Source organism: Juglans microcarpa x Juglans regia, chromosome 8S (genome assembly GCF_004785595.1).
Source record: "Juglans microcarpa x Juglans regia isolate MS1-56 chromosome 8S, Jm3101_v1.0, whole genome shotgun sequence".
In the NCBI taxonomy this organism is placed as follows: Eukaryota; Viridiplantae; Streptophyta; class Magnoliopsida; order Fagales; family Juglandaceae; genus Juglans; species Juglans microcarpa x Juglans regia.
Window position 1 is genome coordinate 8,345,606 of NC_054609.1, and position 18,906 is coordinate 8,364,511.

At 38.1% G+C, this 18,906-nt stretch overlaps 2 protein-coding genes across 2 annotated transcripts; both read left to right on the forward strand.

Moving 5' to 3' along the window:
• Positions 1-9,591: 9,591 nt before the first annotated feature.
• On the forward strand, positions 9,592-11,429 carry LOC121244191. The gene is made up of 2 exons (XM_041142215.1): positions 9,592-9,974; positions 11,041-11,429. The coding sequence occupies exons 1-2, from the start codon at positions 9,866-9,868 to the stop codon at positions 11,427-11,429; spliced, it is 498 nt and encodes a 165-aa protein (XP_040998149.1). The 5' UTR covers positions 9,592-9,865.
• Positions 11,389-12,799, forward strand: LOC121244348 (cytosolic purine 5'-nucleotidase-like). Its single transcript, XM_041142379.1, has 4 exons — positions 11,389-11,670; positions 11,786-12,006; positions 12,184-12,276; positions 12,412-12,799. The coding sequence occupies exons 1-4, from the start codon at positions 11,509-11,511 to the stop codon at positions 12,647-12,649; spliced, it is 714 nt and encodes a 237-aa protein (XP_040998313.1). The 5' UTR covers positions 11,389-11,508; the 3' UTR covers positions 12,650-12,799.
• Positions 12,800-18,906: the final 6,107 nt, after the last annotated feature.

An 18,906-nucleotide genomic window follows, 5' to 3' on the forward strand; every position in this document is an offset into this window, starting at 1 on the left:
GCTTGAATTTGACGCACCTACACTGCTGACGTTCCTTATCGTGCACTTCAAATATGTGATTTAATTGTAGACGTTTTGGAGATATGGTGCACGAAAGTTACAGCTGGAAAACACCAATTTCCTAGTTATATTAGGACTCTATTTTATTTTTAATATTTTCCTTAATTAAGTCAGATTTGGATATGGTTATTTGAGGATAATGTTTATAATATTTTAGGAGATTTTGTAGGATTCTAATAAGAGACATGGATGTGTAAAAGAGGGGGGAATTCATCATACTAGGGCATCTCTCTCCCCTCTTCTCTAACTTTTCCTTCCAGATTTCATGATCTTGTGTGGCTAAACTTTCAAAATTGGTCGAAGGAAACGGAAGCCTCGGAATCAATAAAACTGTGATATCTAATTTGTTTTTAGTGTTCAATTTATGCTTTGAGTATCGGATATTCTTTTGTGCCTATTTTCATGATTGTCTCGTTTAATTACTAGGAGGCCTGCTAGTTTATTATTCCTTGCAATCTACTGCTAGATTAGATATCAAATCCGTAATTGTTTGATCTCTCTAATTTGTGAAGCAACTAAGATTTAATGATTTGCTACGTCAAAAATTATTAGATCTTAGGAAGAACGCTCGACGAGATTAAATGCAACCACTTGTGCTTGTGTTGTTTAGCTTCATCGATCTCTCTAATTCTTAAGGCTGCGACTAGATTAAACCTTTAGCACTTGTCTTGGGTTGTTTAGTAGTTAAGGATAATTAGATCGCTTGTTTTCTAATTAACTGCTACTAAGGAGAGATAGGAAAATAATTCCAATAGTGAATATTCAAAATATGAATTAATATATATTTACATTGATGATCAGTTGTAAAATTTCGATGGTGGATGTTGACTTAGACCAAGGTTTTTTCTTTTGATTGATTTCGATACTTTAATTTGAATTGTTCCTTAATTGTTCTTAAAATTGTTTTCGTTATACTCAAACCCCCCCCCCCATCCTTGTTCATGTAGCATAAAACTAGGCTTAATACTCTTTGTGGGAATGATCTTTACTTGCACTACTACATGTATTTTTAAGATTATAGGTTTTATTTTTGGTTGCTTGCGACAGCACACCACCTTCTTTTGACGCACTTTCCTCCTTTCTCCCTGACCTAGTGGTAAAGGCGATCAATGTATCTTCGATGTTCACAAAATTGTCTGCCTGATCCATAAATTCTCACAAAGTGGATGGGATTTTCCTTGCTAACTCGGTCATCAAGGGACTCCTTGGTCCCATCGTACATGTCTATTAATGCGAGCTTGAATTTTGGAGGAAGCGGCACCGCCATAATCTCCAAAGTGTATTGTAAGTTGGTGCTGGTCAGTAGCTGATCGACGGAAGACGACGTCCCTATCTTCTTGGTCATTTCTTCGTATTTATCCATCAGGTTGCGCAAGTCATGGTGCATCTTCTTTGTTTCCCCATTCTCTTGGGGGACTTTACCTGCGCCCGCACTGTGAGCCTCCATATCTACCCTGTCAACCTGACTGGGTGTCGCGTCTTCTCCTGATGGTCCGTTCTTTGCCTTGAGAATCTCATTCTCTCTTCATAACGATTCAACCTTAGCAGTGAGTCTCCTAACTATTTCTTCCATTTCTACGAGTCTTCCCTCCATGTTTCACAATGTCTCCTCCTGGTTTCTAGTTGCCTGAGATCAAGTGGTGGAAGGCATGTGAAAAGCACGCTAATTGTAAGATATTAGCGAATCCCACAGACGGCACCAACTATTGAGGACGTGTTTCACCACTGCACACTCTTGACCTCCTGCAACCAAAAAGTAAGAGGACTTGGCTTGGGGGGTAAAAGGGGCCCCCTAATGCCTAAGTCAGTCATGGTATGTGTAATCTCAAAGCCAAAGATATTTCAGACCTTCATTAGCGTACCTGACCTCTTTAAATAAAGAGTTTGCCTTCTTAGGACCCTTCGGGTTAACTGCCTCATCTATTATTTGAAACTTGAATCCCCGTTCTTCTGAGTTATCCATCTATTTTGAATGGATGAACATTTTAACAATACTGGGATAATAAGCAGGTATTCTCTTTGTTGATTCAACTTGAACCCTGCTGGGTCAAGGGGTGTTTAAGCCTCAAGTGTCTTGTTGGGCCGTGTCCAGGCCCAGGGAGTCACCCCTCGGGCCCCTACGGTGGTATTAAAGCCCTTCCAAGATGAGATGAGACCAAACCATATGCTGTGACTTTAATAATCCTCCTAAGTGTAGGGTTGTCGCGTAGTAATAACTCGGTGAGTCCGAGATCGGATCCACAGGGAAGGGTGTAGATATGCAATCAAAAGCAAGAAAATCAAATAGAACAATAAAACTTAATAGAAAAGATTAGCAAGAGTTGACTGAGTTGCTGAAAGTAAAAAAGCCAAAACTATGGAGAAAAATATCCATATCTTAAAACACTAAGGCTTCGGGATTCGCACACAATGCATCTAATAATAGTTTCAACAATCTATTTTATAACTCAACTAAAATTCATACGAAGAATGATCTTAGTCAGATGATTTAACCATTAAAGCACATATTACTTTTCAAAGATAGGTCCATGAATTGGATTGATTTTAGGCAAAACAAATCTAGAGAATTTATGTGCAAGGAATTTTAAGCATTGCCCAAAGTCTGCGATAAATGAAAGAATTATAGAGAATAAATCTCCTTTCTAGAATAGTAAATCAATCAGAAAACACCAAAACTTAAACATAAAGACCACAAACAGATTGTTAAGAACATACCAAAAGATGGTTGGGCTATACCCTACACCTTAGCAGGGTGTTTAGAAATCCATTCGCAAAAGAAAATTAAACAATAAACTAAAATTGTTCCTGGCCTCCTCCCACTCAATTTTTGTCCAATGATATGCTTCCCCCAGGTATAAAAGAAACCCTAATGTTTTCATAATTCCTGCATAAAAAATGGCCTAACTTTTAGGATTCAGATTGGCAAACGCATACGCACTTCAGGAGTTACAATTTAGACGTCCTTATCATATACTAATTTGTAGCCCTTTAAGATAGCTTTTCAATGCATCAAGAATCACATCAATCGGATGTTTGAGTGGAAAGTTATTATCAAAATACTAAGGCATGTCCAGGTTATCTCCTACCGTGTTTCAGACCTGAAGCTTGTGGTTAAACAAATTTGGAAGGAAAAAAATAAGATATTGGAGACTGAGCGTGCTATGCTAGAAACGGAAAAAAACAGAAGGGGGAGGTTGATATAAGTGTGCAGGGTGGTGTGTCATCCTTTGTGGAGGTAGTGGTGGAGGGAAGTAGGAGTGTTGAGGGTCTCGTTACGAAGCCAATATTGCATGAGACTGATATGGATGAGGAGCTGATCCGCTAGGTGGGCAGGGTGATGTTTTGAAACAGAGAGAGGCTCCACAAAATTCAGAACCAATAATGATTGAGTCTGAACTGTTTCTTAAAGGAAATTTGGCCGTTGGGGTGGTTGATGGTGGACAGTGCCAGGTGGTTTATGAGGTCCTTGAGTTAGAGAGTCAATGCAGGCATTTTGATAAAGGGCTGCTAATTGAAGAGGTTCGAGAGTATAGGTTGGATAGGGAGGAGGATCATAGAACTGTAGATGTGATGAAGGAAAAAGCTTATGATTCAGATCCGGAACATCATGGCTCTAAATCTATTCGTAAGGATCTGTGTTAACAAGGTGTTCGATAGTTACATCAGGTTGCAACCCGTACCTCTAAACTTAATTTATGATTGATACAATTTTGGTTTGGAATCTTTGTGGCTTGGGAAGGTCTCAGAAAAGATTGAAGTCTTTAGTTCGAAAATATAGTGTGGGAGTGGTGGGCATCTTGGAACCATTTGAGGATGCAAGGAAAATGACAAGATTGGCATCTTATTTGGGCCTCTCTAAGTTTTGTTGTAATGAGATTTCCGGGGGGAAGGTTTGGATTTTCTGGAAGGAAGAGTATGAGTTTGAGACGATGAATATGAATAATCAAACTCTGTCGGGTTGGCTGAGTTTAGAGTCTTATAAAATGTTGGTGACGTTCGTTTATGCGAAATGCACTCAGTAGAGCGTAGAGAATTGTGGGCCGAACTTGAAAATATTCAGATGAATGGCTAGATAAATGAGTCTCTGTGGTTGGTGATAGGGGATTTTAACGCGATTCACTTGGATACTGAACGTATTGGAGGAAATCCAAGATCGTTGCTGGCAATGGCTAATTTTAATGACTGCTTGGATAATTGTGGTCTTGTCGAAATGAGATTCCAGGGAAGAAGCATGTCTTGGTGTAATGGCCATGAAGGATCGTCCAGAAGCTGGGCACGTTTGGATAGGGCAGTGGTAAATATTGCTTTCTCAAATTTATTTGGATAGGCTTATATGGAGTATCTTATGCGGAAGTCGTCGGATCATTGTCCTATGGTGGTGCATTTGACTTTGCCGCGAGGCTCGTATGGTCCTTCCCTTTTTCGATTTCAAAATATGTGGTGTTTGCATGATTCCTTTTAGAACTTAGTTGGGGGTGTTTGGCGTCAACCAGAGCTGAGTAATGGTTTGTTGAAGCTGGCAGCAAAACTTAAAAAGTTGAAGACTGAGTTAAAGTGGTGGAATAAAAATATTTTTGGTCATGTTGCGCTCAACCTTAAGGCGTTAGTGGAGAAAGTAGAGCTTCTTGTTTTTCAGCTTTAGGAGTGTTATGATCCAGCAGTGGAAGCAAATTTTTTGAGAACTAAAATGGAACTTGCAAACTGGGAGGCTAGGGAAGAGATTAAATGGGCTCAAAAAGCTAAGAGGAATGGTTAATGGAGGGGGATCAAAATTCTAGATTCTTTCATCCATCGGTTAACCAAAGATGGAAGTCTTCTACTGTGTCGTGCATGCACCTTGCAGATGGATCTTTGCTTTCAATGCCGGAGGAGGTTCATCTTGGTGCTGTGACTCACTTTAAAAGTTTTCTAATAGAGACACCAGTTTTGCAGCAAGCAGATATCTCGGATCTTATTCAGTCTTTGATTTCTGAAACGGAGAACTCTATGTTGTGTGCGGTTCCATCTGTTGAGGAGGTTAAGGCAATAGTTTTCTCTATTCCAAAATATAGTTCGCCTGGACCGGATGGCTTCGGTTCTAGTTTTTATATGTCCTGTTGTGAGATAGTGAAGGATGATGTGGTGGAGGCAGCGAGAGATTTTTTCAGTGTTACTCCTTTGCCATGATATTATTCCTCGTCGTACATAGTTTTGATCCCAAAAGTTCCAGATCCAAAAAGCTTTGATAAGTTCCGTCCTATAAGCCTTTGTTCAGTGGCTTATAAAAAATTTTCCAAGATTTTAGTTCAGAGGTTGACGTTGGTTCTTCCTAAGCTAATTTCACAAGAACAGGTGCGTTCATTCTTGGGTGCAGTATCTTTGAGAATATTACGCTAGCCCCAAAGATGGTTCACTCGATTATCGGAAAACTCAAGGAGGAAATATCATGATGAAGATTGACATGGCTAAGGCATATGATAGAGTTCATTGGCCTTTCATTTTAGAGGTGCTTAATGCTTTCGGTTTCCAGGCTAGTTTCTGTAGACTGATTGCAGAGTGTATTCAACCTCCTTGGTTTTCTATTATGCTCAATGGAACTTATAAAGGTTTTTTCAAACCATCTAGAGGTCTACAACAAGATGACCCTCTCTCGCCTTGCCTTTTTATTGTCATGGAGGAAATCCTTTCGCGGCTTTTTTCTCAGAAATTTGCGAAAGGAAGTATTGGTAAGTTCTATCATCCGATTGAGGCACCTTTGGTTTCTCATTTATTGTATGCTGATGATTTAATGATTTTCTCTAATGGAGACATAAGGTCCTTTCGGACTCTATTGAGTATTTTGGAACTTTATGGACATTGGTCCGAGCAGCAAATTAGCAAGGAGAAATTGGCTCTTCACTTTTCTAAGCATATTAATTTGTGTCGTCGTCGTGCTTTATTGAGGTGTTCGGGTTTTAGTGAGGGGTTTTCCCTGTGAATTATCTTGGAGTTCCTATTGTGTCTAGTCGGCTTAATGCTAGATTTTTGGAGCCTCTCGTTCAGAAAATTCGCAATAAAATGGCGGGGTGGAAATTTAAGTTACTATCGCAAGGGGGTCGTTTGGTTCTTTTGAAGCATGTTCTTTCCTGTATGGCAACTCATTTATTAGCTGTGTTGGATGTGCCGAGGGTGGTCTTGAAGAAGCTAAATTCCATGCTATCTACGTTCCTTTGGGGCGATGTGAATGGTAAGGCAAAGAAAAAATGGTTTTCATGATCAAAGATGTGCTTGCCTGTTCTGGAATGGGGATTGGGGCTTAGAGAGTTTGGGGATGTGCAACGATCAATTCATATGAAATTTGCGTGGCGCTTGTTCTAGGTCGATAATCTATGGACTCAATTTTTTAAAGCAAAGTATGTGAAGCATGGGCATCTTCTGCTTGCGAGAAATACGCAGGCTTGCTCTAAGTTTTGGAAAGCTGTGATGAAGGTCATGCCGGATGTCTGTGATAATTCTAGTTCGTGGGTTAGAGAAGGAAAAGTGTCTTTTTGGTTTGATAAGCGGCTGGCTTCTGGACCTTTGTGCATGCGTGCACCTGTGAACGTTACCCTCTTCTTCAAGTAAAAGATTGTTGGACTGCTGCTGGGTGGGACTTTTATAAATTAAAGGCGTTGGTTGGCATGGAGGTTAGGGGGGAGATTTTAAGTAATTTGCCTGAATGGAAAACTGGGCTTGACATCCTAATTTGGAAACCAACGTCGGATGGAGATTTTTCGACTACAAGTGCGTGGGAGGAGATACGCCTGAAACAGGAACAATTTCCTGGCATGGATTGGATCTAGCATAAGCTCTTGCCAAAAAATATTTCGCTGTGCATGTGGAGGGCGAGATTTCATTGTTTAGCCGTGGACTCTAGAGTGAAACAGAGTGGAATTTCATTGGCCTCCAGGTGTGATTGATGCATCGTTCGACAATGTGAAACATTGGAGCATGTTCTGCATTCAGGGGAATTTGCTTTGAAGGTCTGGGATCGAGCTGCTATGGTGTTGGGGCTTCCTTTGATACTTGCTGGGACATGGTGGGGAAGAGTTTCCAATTGGTTCTCATTGGCTAAGAAGTGCTCGCAAAGGGGTATTATTATCGGTTTGCTGCCAACGATAATCACGTGGAAGCTTTGGCAACGCAGATGTAAAATGCGTATGGAAGGTAAGGCCGAATCTGCTGAGGGGGTATGGATTTTGATAAAATTGTGGCTTAGAATATTTATGGTTGAAGTGGTGAAAGCTGGATCAATCTCGCCAAGTGATGCACAGGTGCTGGATTTCTTAGACATTCCTACGGTGCAGTTGTATAAATGTCAACCATATTCAGTGGGGTGGGAGAAACCAAAATTGGGAGGTGCCAAGGTGAATGTGGACAGGAGCTATAGGGGGTAATCCGGGTTCGTGTGGGGGAGAAGGGTCAATGCAAATGCATGTTAAAAGTTATTGGTCAAGGTGAATGTGGATAAGAGCTATAGAGTTATTGGTCACCTCACCAATAACTCTACAAAGTTGTATCTTTTGATCTCCTGATGCAACGGATCTCGGTGCAAATGCATGTTAAAAGTTAATGCAAAACTGATGAAAGTTGGCATTTATTTTAGCATATGAGAATACTCTATGATTCACAGTCTGAGTTGGGTACTAGAAATTTTAAATATATATATATATATATATATATATATTGTGGAAGGAGAAATTAATGTACTAAACAAAAGTCATATTAATTGTTACATTTTTAGAGGTGATTGTTGCATTTTCAAGGGAGGGGCCAAAGAAGGAATATGTTCAACATAAGTTGATGGACAAAGTAAGTAGCTCAATGAAAAAGATTCCAGGAACAGAATACTCCACAGGTGATAATTAGGTTATAGACACTGATTTTAGAAACTGAAACAAACATGGCTACATATTGTTTTATTCTCTTGTTCTTTTTGACTTATTATTTCTAATCATTATAGTTTTCATTTATCTGTTGTAATTGATGTTCTTGGCAGCTTACGGAGACTCAGTCCAGTAGAAAATTTTTCAAAATGACATCACCAGATCAAGGTGAAAGAAATCAATGTTTCCCCCTATTCCATATTAAAGATGTGAAGACTAATGCATTTTGATCTTTGTAAATTTATGTTTTATTTTAATTAGTTGTGATGTATTATTATTTATTTTATTTTTTGTAAATTTATGTTTTGCATTGTGATGTAATAACAATATTATTTATTTTACATTTTTATTTATTTATTTTGTTAATTTATTTTTTGTTTAAATCCGGTTATAATCCGGATATCCGGTTACAATCCGGATATCTGGATTGAATCAGGTTATCCGCCCGGATTAAATCTACCTGATTCAATCCGGATTAATCCGGGCGGATAAGCATCCGGATTTTAGCATCCGGATCCGGTTATGGCTGGAAGTCCGGATTCGGATCCGGTTGAACACCCCTAACCAACGTGATACAACACTTCCAGTTATAAAACAATTTAGTAAAAAATTTAATTATTAATTTAATATATTACCCAAAGCTCACAAATACATTCTTTTAAAAAAAATTCTCCATGACAAGAATTATGTGAAGTCTCTCAATCAAACCTTTTTTTTTTTTTTCTAGATGTCATGTGGTGTCATGTGACTTAAAATTTTCTATCGTGTTAGGAGACGCATTAATTAATATATTCGACACAACTCATACATGCACTTCTATTTTAAAATTATCCGATCAATGTGAAACATTGGAGCATGTTCTGCATTCGGGGGAATATGCTTTGAAGGTCTGGGATCGAGCTGCTATGGTGTTGGGGCTTCCTTTGATACTTGCTGGGACATGCTGGGAAGAGTTTCCAACTAGTTCTCATTGGCTAAGAAGTGCTCACAAATGGGTATTATTATCGGTTTGCTGCCAACGATAATCAAGTGGAAGCTTTGGCAATGCAGATGTAAAATGCGTATGGAAGGTACGGCCGAATCTGCTGAGGGGGTATGAATTTCGATAAAATTGTGGCTTAGAATATTTATGGCTGAAGCGATGAAAGCTGGATCGGTCTCGCCAAGTGATGCACAGGTGCTGGATTTATTAGACATTCCTACGGTGCAGTTGTATAAACGTCAACCATATTTAGTGAGGTGGGAGAAACCAAAATTGGGAGGTGTCAAGGTGAATGTGGACAGGAGCTATAGGGGGTAATTCGGGTTCATGTGGGGGAGAAGGGTCAGTCCGAGATGATTCTGGTAAAATAAAAGGTGTTTTTTCTGTTTTTTTTTTTTGTCAGGGCACGAACAATGAAGCTGAACTTCGGCCTCTTCTTGAAGGGGTGATTTTATGTAAAGAGTTAGGTTTTTTCAATTTGGAAATTGAATGCGATTCCAAAATGGTAGTTGATTGAATTGTCTCAGGTAAATACACGGTTTGGTATCTTTGAGATTTTTGGGAAGCAGTAGTGAAAGAGCTCCAAGGGGTGCATTTCTCTATAAGACATATTTATAGAGAAGCGAACAAAGTTGCGGATTTTTTGGCTCTATAAGACATACGTGTCGTTGCTCCTCCTACTCCTCCTCCAAAGTCCAAACGATTTCCCGCTGGGAGAAACAGAAAACGAATCTTGAATCGTACTTATCCTGGGAATTAAATTCCCCCCAACATGGATTATTCAATTCCAGACGGGGAATAAGTAGATTCAATCTCTCTTGACCCTGCAACTTCTTATTCTCATCAATCATTGTTAATGGCCAACGTGTGAATCGCGTTGCTTCGGGAATCCCATTTCTCTCCTTCCACCGGTCACCACTCCGTCCTATTTAATTTCACCATGCGTATCTCCAAGAAACCCGTTTCCTTTTGCCTCTCCCTCTTCTCTCCCACTGTCTCTTCCCGGATTCCACTTCACTCTGGAACACGAAGAGTAATTCGCGCCGCAGGTTTGTTTCCGTAGTTGGGTCTTGTCCCATTGGTACAACGGTTCATTACAGTCTTTCTTCGAGAATGGTTCGATTTTTTGTTTCTTGATTGTTGAAGATTATGGGTTTCTTCTGGGTCGGTGAGGCTGACAATTATTATGGGTTTACGGTTCTATTAATGTCTGTCACTATGCTTTCTGTTCTTATAACACTAATCTCGCCAGTGCTTTGGTGAAAGCTTGGTTGTTACGTGGAGGGTTGGTCTAGATTATGAGGTTGTAGTGTATGAAGATTCGAACCGGTATTGTATTAGTTGGTAGGTCATTCTGGGAGCAAAAAGATTATTTGTTTTTTAATTGAGGAATTGGATTTTTCGGTGTTTCTTGGAGCGTAGCTTGGATGATACCTATTGTTGGAAGCTCCTTTTGATTGACAACACAGGTAAGAACTTAAAGGTTTTCTTTGGCGGGAAAGATTGTTTTCTTGTTTATCATTTTCATATGGGAACACTAAGTTCTTTGATTTTGGCGGTTGGATGAGAAACGACGGGAAATGAGGATTTAGAGCAGTTCATTTTGAATTTTCGATTGGATCAGGCAGGCCTGCCAGTTACCTAAAATAAGAAAGTTTTGAACTATTAGTTATTCAGTTAAGTTGTGATTGGTTTTGTTTGTATCTGGTGGTATCCATATAAAGGTAATGTATGCATAAATTCTTTATAAGTATGATGTATGCATAAATTAATCAGAAATTCAGAATAAAAGTTTTAGGTTCTTTATGGGGATTTTAGTGTGGGTATTTGATTTAATCTACGAAGTTTTTATTTTGTAGGATTTGAAGTGATAAATTATGTATAATGTAGAAATATCAAATTCGGAGCTGTGTTGATTTAACTGATGATTCTTTTAGTAGATGTGTTGAAAATATATTTTGGGAATTTGTAAAGGGTATGTGCATCAACAATATGCATGAAAAAAATGCATAAATGCATTATGTGGCCTTGACTTTTGCTATTATATTGATATCATTCTCAATCACCAGCAGAAGCTAATCTTTTGTTTACCCCTCCACTACCCTTGCTAAGAAGTATCAGGAGCAAGTCAATTGCAGGCCGGCCATCCAATGGACGAGAGCCACAGGACTTCCGCTGGTGACAAATCACCAAATGTTCTTCATATGACAAGCAGTGATGGTGGCCATAAACCATTTATATGGTCATCTTCTGATGGAGGACACAATATTGATATAGGAAAGCATATCTTTTGCAACAGATCATTAAATATGAAGAATATTGTATCTGTCGGGTTTGATATGGATTACACTTTGGCACAATATAAGCCTGAGACTTTTGAATCACTTGCGTACAAAGGCACCATTAAAAATTTGGTCTACAATTTGGTCTATTGTGGTGTGTTCAGCATGTATGTAGCAGAACTCACGTTTGCTTATGTGCTTATAGCTCTAGGAAGCATTTGATATCGTTTTGTATAATAAATAACCTATGATACCTGGGTAATTTGTTTCCATTGATCGAGCATATCTTTCAAAGGTAGATATGTTGTTGTCCATTACTTCTATACTTTTTATACTCAAAATTGCACTATGTGGTTTGTTTATTAAGAAAAATGACCCTATGCAGTTACTAGATTGGTCATTTGATTGGAAGTACATGGTGAGAGGCTTGGTACTTGATAAAAAGAGAGGCAACATCTTGAAGGTTACTCTTTGTTTGTTTTTCACAGCATTGTTTACTAATTTAGGTTTCAATGCTATTCTTTGTTGCACAAACCTATGAAAAAGTGCTTCAGTTAATCATTATGTGCATTATACAGATGGATCGGCATAGGTATGTGAAGGTAGCCTATCATGGGTTCAGGGAGCTGTCGAAGGAAAAAAAAGTTGGGACCTACGGGAATACGTTGTTACGGGATTCTTTTGATGAGCCTGACTATTCTCTCATTGATACCCTTTTTTCACTAGCTGAAGCCTACTTGTTTGCTCAACTGGTTGATTTCCGAGACAGAAATCCCGGAAAAGTTTCAGAGCATGTTGAGTAAGAGTAGTGCTTACTTTGTTCTTTTATCTGCTTTTTCTTTCGGCTTATTTGAGGATTTTTAATAACTATATAGTGGTCACTGACATGCACTCCATAGAACACTGGTTTATACAATTACATCCATTCTACATACCTTTCTTTTTGCAATATCAATGGTCTAAATTTCTTTTCCAGCTACGCTCATATGTACAAAGATGTTCGTGCTGCAGTCGATCTGTGTCACCGTGATGGAACTTTAAAGCAAACGGTTGCAAAAGATCCTGAACAGTAAGAATTTGAGCTATAATAAATGTCACAGCCAAGGGTGTTCTTAACTTTATATATGCTTGATTATTTTAATTACTGCTTACATTTATTTTAGCTAATATATTTTCCCTTGTTTTTTCTTTGATTCTCAACTAGATATATCAACAAAGATACCTCGATGGTGCTGATGCTCAAAATGCTCAGAGATTTCGGTCGTTCTACATTCTTTGTGAGTAACCTTGGTTGTATCTCTTACAGTTTATGGGACTATACAAACATTGTGATGAACTTCCTCTGTGAATTATGTACAATGAAAAGCAGTAACAGAATAAATTTTGACTGGCTTCAGTACTTTGATGTCGTGATCACCGGCAGGTACATATTATACTTGTAACTTTCTGTGCACTTTTCTAGTCTGTTATAATGTCCATCTTCTTTCTGAATTGTTCTTTAACAATTTAACTGGAATCAATGGTCTATTCAAAAAGTTTCTTTAGTCTTTTTTGGAGAGGCCACAAGATCTCTTCAAATGTATTTCTCAGAATTCCTTGAAACTTTTTCTTTTTTTTTTTTTGATAAAGAGCCGAGAATCACCTGTCCACGAGTGATAAAGAGGTAGCTTGTTTGCAGAGATTTGGGGCAGTTATCAAGTTTTTATGTTAAAACCAAGGATTTGTTCTATCATTAAATATGAAGGATATTGTATCTGTCGGGTTTGATATGGATTACACTTTGGCACAATATAAGCCTGAGACTTTTGAATCACTTTAGACATTCTAAGAGCCATTCTCATTTATGCTTCTATTCCTGGAAAACTTTGAGGTAAGGCTGCTCTAATTGTTGTACTCTGCACAATCAATGTGCCTTTTCTTACTGTCCATCAATGGACGGGTGACTGTTTTCATCAATGGAGTTCAAAAATTTGAGGTGAAGGATAGAGGGCTTGGCGACTTGTACTTCAAATGTGTAGTTTATGCTGCTCCGGCTAATTTAAGCTACTACAAGGAATCAAGGTAGAGAGACTTCAAGATATTTAAAAAATCATTAGATGATAACTAAGATCAGTATAACTAAGAGCATTCTTATTCGATTGGCCAAATGTAAATTCAAATTTTAGCTAATATCACGAGCTTGTATTTGCCTATTCCATTCAAATATAATCCTCACATTGAATTAACCATTTACTATCTATATAATAATAAAATATTATTAATTTAATAATTTTTTTATTTAATTTATTTTTATCACATTTTGTAGTTCTACCAATTAAATGTCAATAATAATAATTATATTCTAATTAAATTAATATTAAAAAATCATATTTTCAAAGGTCATTTAATGCCAATAACTAAAAATATTTGATTAAACTCATCAAAAATTCTACATAAATTTCTTTATTACAAATCAAATATCTACATTTTCCATCAATTATATTCTTTCATCTATCAACTTTCATCTATCAACTACAGCAACATTACAACAACGTACTAGTTACAAAAAAACACCGATACAAATTTGCACTTCCAACAAGAAATTACCATGTCTAGCAACATACTTGTGTTCATGTCAACAACACATAACAACAGCACAAAAAGAAATCTCCAAATTACAACCCAATATATACAATACACACATCTTTTATGCTAAATAAAAATACCAACATCTATCATACTAAGTTACAAAAAACATCCACCAACATAAAATTTGCAATTCCAACAACACATAATAGCAGCACAACAACACAGTTTTTAAAGAGTTTCAGTAATGTCGACTAGCCACAAAGGGTGTTCTGAGTAGTACCTACAAAAACACAACCATCCATAAATGTTGGCATAATAGAAAGTATGCAGACTTCAATCAGATAAACAACATAAACTAAATGAGACAGACTTTAATAGTTTTCTAAATATTAATTTGCTTATAGCCACATATATAAATTCTACAATATTAAGCCCATAATTAATGCAAACTGTGAGCAGAAAAATGCAACCTTCTTATTCTTGCAAATTGTGAGCAGAAAAAATGCAAACTGTGGTTTTGGAAAATCTAATCATACTTCTCCCTCCATGAGTATACAAGAAGAAACACCCATGAAAGTGCCAATGCAATATCCCCAACAACCTACCTCAGAACAGCCACGAAATGTGAAAAAGCACACACCCCTTGGCAAAGAAACTTTGCAACTCTCTGCCCTTGACAATAGAAGCAAACCAAAAAGTTGATTTATTGTCTTATTTCAAGTTTGTATTTATACAAAACTGATGACATGAGGACCCAAAATATTACAAGTTTCCCAAGATGACCAACAAAAAAAAATCTAGAAAATTATATCTCGTTTTTTTTACAAACAAAACAAGAATTGCAGTCTTTAGTAGTGTTGATTTCCCGACATCATTAGTTCTTCAACTATGGACAAAGTGTTCAAAAAACAACTAGATAGTGTGCATCACACTTTGCAACAAATGTTGTTTTAGCATGTTAGATTACACAAATCATGTGCAGGCACATATCAAGTTGAATTGGCATATATAAAGGTGCAGGCACATAAGTAGAATCAGTCACATATCAAGGTGTGGGCAGTCACATATCAAGGTGTGGGCACATGTAAGGTTCCTAGACATGTAAGATTCTGAAACTAAAAGAGAATTATGTCCCTTAAACAATCTAAGGATTTTTGAGACCTAAGTGATGCTCTCTAGGCAAAGGTGGGAAATACAAGCAAGTCAAAGCAAAACTTTTAATCGTTATGCTCCAACATGAAACTTAATTTAAGCATAATCTCAAACATATCGCCGCCTCAAATTGAAAGTATAGGCATCTCATATAGTGCTGCCCATGGCATTAAGATCATCTTAAGACCCCCAAAAAGTTTCCCAACTTATTGCATCATGAAAAAGCTCAACTTAATCAAAAGTGAGAAGCTGCTTTTTCTACATTTTATTGGCTAAGCTACATATTTATTGTATTTTTTAAATCTTAATCTTAAGCACCCAGCTCACTTTCCTAGTTGAGGTTTCCTTCTTTTTCAGCCTAATGAAAAATAGGTAGCTCAAGAACATTTAAGTAATCAGTGGCTAGCAGAAAGATAATGTACATGCATAACTCTTGTCCACTTCAACCATTTTATAACAAAAACTAGGAGTTCTCTCCCAAACTCCAAAATAACCCATAAGGAATAACACAAGAAAAGAAAAACCAAAATTGCTAAAGCATATACACCTACAAATACATAAAATAGAATTTCAAAGCCAGCACCACCCACGCTAGTCCAGTGAGTGCCTCCTCACCGCTGGCACAGAAAAGGTCGACAGGCCCCGGCGACTTCGTCGAGGGCCATCTGGCGTTGGTCATCCCTCCGGCATCCCGATTTCTTTGCAAAATCTTATATCTGTTTTCTGGGATCTATGCTTTCGATAGTGGTCATCCTACCAGTGTCAATTATGTGCTTCCATCACCTCACAGCCACAACAAGACTAGAGACTCCAATAAGGGCCTTCTAACGTCGGTACCTCTTTGGCGACCGAGGTTTTTGAGCAGTTTCTCAGTTTTGTAGGCGCATATCTGGTGTATTTTCCTCGGGTCTTTCCTGGGGTGAGAGGATTTGCTTTCGTTGAGATGATGAGCTTTTTATTCTGATATGATTTTTTCTTGGGATGATCTTGTGACTTGGGATGACGATACGTGACGTAGATTCGTCTTAGATGGAAGGTGAGAGATGGCTGAAGGTGGAATCGAAAACTTTCGTTTTTACGAAAGAGGGAGGAAATAGTTTTCGCATCTCCGAAAACAGTAGAAGGATGGTTAAGTTCTTGTGTTTAGGTGTGATGGCAGTTTTTGTGGGTTGCTAAGGGAGTAGAAGATTGTTTAGAGCTCAACTATCATGAAGGATTTTTCAGGGTGCTAAGGATGGGTTTTGGAGTCCTCATCATTCAACATCATATTAATGTTAGGGGCAGTTTCCTGCAACTCTCAAAATTTCGGAATGGAAGGCGAAAATGTTTGTTGGTGATTCCGAAAGGTGCCAATGGCATTGGATGGAAAGGTTTTCTACAATCGATTCGAAGCGTTGTTGGGTCCAAAGCCACTATTCTAAAGCATGCAAACAAATGGGAGTTTGTTGATGGTAAGATAGTGGGAAGGCCTTCCTCGGTCAAAGGTGCTTCATACGCTTTGGTGTGGAGGTCGCTAGTGTGTAGTCCAATGTAAGGTACTTATAGGAGATAGAGATAGATGAGGTCATGTGACATTGGGAAAAGTGGAAGGGATCTTGTGGGCTGTAAAAGCTCAATTGACAGCAATTGTGGAGTATGTGAGTGAGCTCATGAATAAAGTTGGATAAGAGGTTGGACCTAATCGTGGGTTTGGGTGGTAGGTTGAAAATAGACGAGGGGGGTTGAGGGGTAGATCCTACGGGTTTTTAGACCTCAAGTGCAATGGCAAATGGCGTTTCGACTCTATCACTGGGTTCACTTTTAGTTGAAGATGGGGTTCTTCTAGGGTCTTGAGTCCTTTGAATGAAACTGACAAGCCTATTTTAGAAGATGCAAATGGGGTAATTGAAGATAGTGTTTCCCCTACTTGTTCTATGCCTGGGGGAGCAGTAGGGTTGGGCAAAGTGGTACAGAAAGGATTGTCAGAGAGTGGAGTACATACAATCAGAGACCTCATCGATGGAGGGGAGGAACCTTTATTGGTGACATCAACGATGAACAACAACCATATAGATGTTGAGGAGGTTCTAGATTTGAATGCAGGAGATGGCGGAGAGGAAATTATGGATTTTTTGATGGTGTCTTGTGAGGAGGAATGTCTAAAGTCGGGAGTGCAATTGGATACTAGATCTGAGGATAATGTTGTTACCATAGTTTCTCTTCCTCCGATAAACAATATAGCTAACCATCGGATTGGGTTCTGCATCAGGCTAAGGAGATTCAGTATATCGTGGGACTCTCACATGGAGAATGTGAAGACCAATTTAAAGCATTACTCATTGCAATTGAGGGGAGCCACTCGCGTGATACCAAATCAAGCTTTAAGAAAAGCAGGGAGTTAAAAGCGTCTTTCTTGGCCAATCAACTACGACCCTAAGGGCAGTAACTCAAGTCGAGGAAATACCAAAGGGAGGGCATTGTGAAGACGTTCTCCTAGAGGGTGTTTCAGTTGGAGTATTAATCTTAAGGGAAACAATGGATTTGGGTTGGGGTTGGGGAGGTGTGTTTTATTCCAACTCGGGATTGATGTATTTTGTGTAGTTTTTCACAGACTTTTTGGGTCATTAGGAGTTCTCTAGTATGGGTTAGGTATTTTCTTGTATACATCCAATGTACTTAGTTACTCCTATTGATATATATATAATATTTTTACTTGCCAATCAAAAACAAAAGTAGAATTTATAAGCTCTCCCTCTTTTTTTCAATTTTTTTTTGAATGAATTTAATTCTTGGTTTTCTAGCAATACTCAGATTTTTACTCTAGTTATTTTGGGAGGAACAATAGGACCTCTATGGCAAAGTCAATGGCTACAACGTCAACTACCATGTTCAAACAAAAAATCAAGAAATCCTCATCAAAATCAAGAAGTCCCCCTTCTTCCCCTCTTACTATTTTTTCAAACAAAAAAAAAAATCAACAATAACCATGCGTAACAGTGAGAAATTAATCAAGAATGAAGCTATTGTCGAGCGTTTTGTGACTATCATCAAGGAAGAGAGGCTTCACCAAGGGCTCATTCGTGGAGAGGGTGTGGTGAATGTCGATCAGTAGGGGTTTCGGGAGTGAGAATAAAAATGGAGAGAGGGATTTTGGGAGTGAGCAAGAGGAAGGGGAGAGAGAGAGGGGATTTAAGAGTGAAAGTGGTGGCAGATTTGGGGAGAGTGGGAGTTTTTCTATCTCTCTCTCACGGGAGCTCAGTCATTGGGTTATGGGAGTTAAGAGTTATGGAAGTGAGAGAGAGTTACGGGAGTGAGGGAGAGAAATGGGGAGAAGGTTCAGTGAAGAGAATGGGAGAGAATACAGTGAGAATGTGAGGGTCTCAATAGCGGGAGGGTTTCACGCGAAATTGAGAGGAGTGAGAAAGAAATATTATAGTGACTAACTTACATTCACATATTTGATGAGTTAATATAGTTAATGTCTGAATTTTTATAAACATACTTAATTCGATGTAGAGTGTTTTAAATGTCTTATTAGATAAATTTGATTAAAGTTGGATTTTAGCCAAGCCAAGCTTGGCGACTTGTACTTCAAATGTGTAGTTTATGCTGCTCTGGCTAATTTAAGCTACTACATAGAATCAAGGTAGAGAGACTTCAAGATATTTAAAAAAAGTATTAAATGATAACTAAGATTGGTATGGCTAAATGAGCTTGTAATTTGAAACATAAACTATCATGTGGATTGAAAAGTAAACACAAGGTTTATAATTGCTTAGTGTCTAGTTTCAAAATGAGGCTTTGTCTTTGTATGAAGGTTTTAGGTCAAGCAAAGAAAGTCCCTGGTACAATGGAAAATCAGTTTTCATATTTATAAAATCTTCAATTGTCCCAAAAGTTTTAGGAAAGAGGTATATTTAATTATTTGTATTATATTGTTAACAATCTCTTTAATGGGGGCCAAGCAATTCCTCAATGAGTGAGCTGAATACTTGAAATA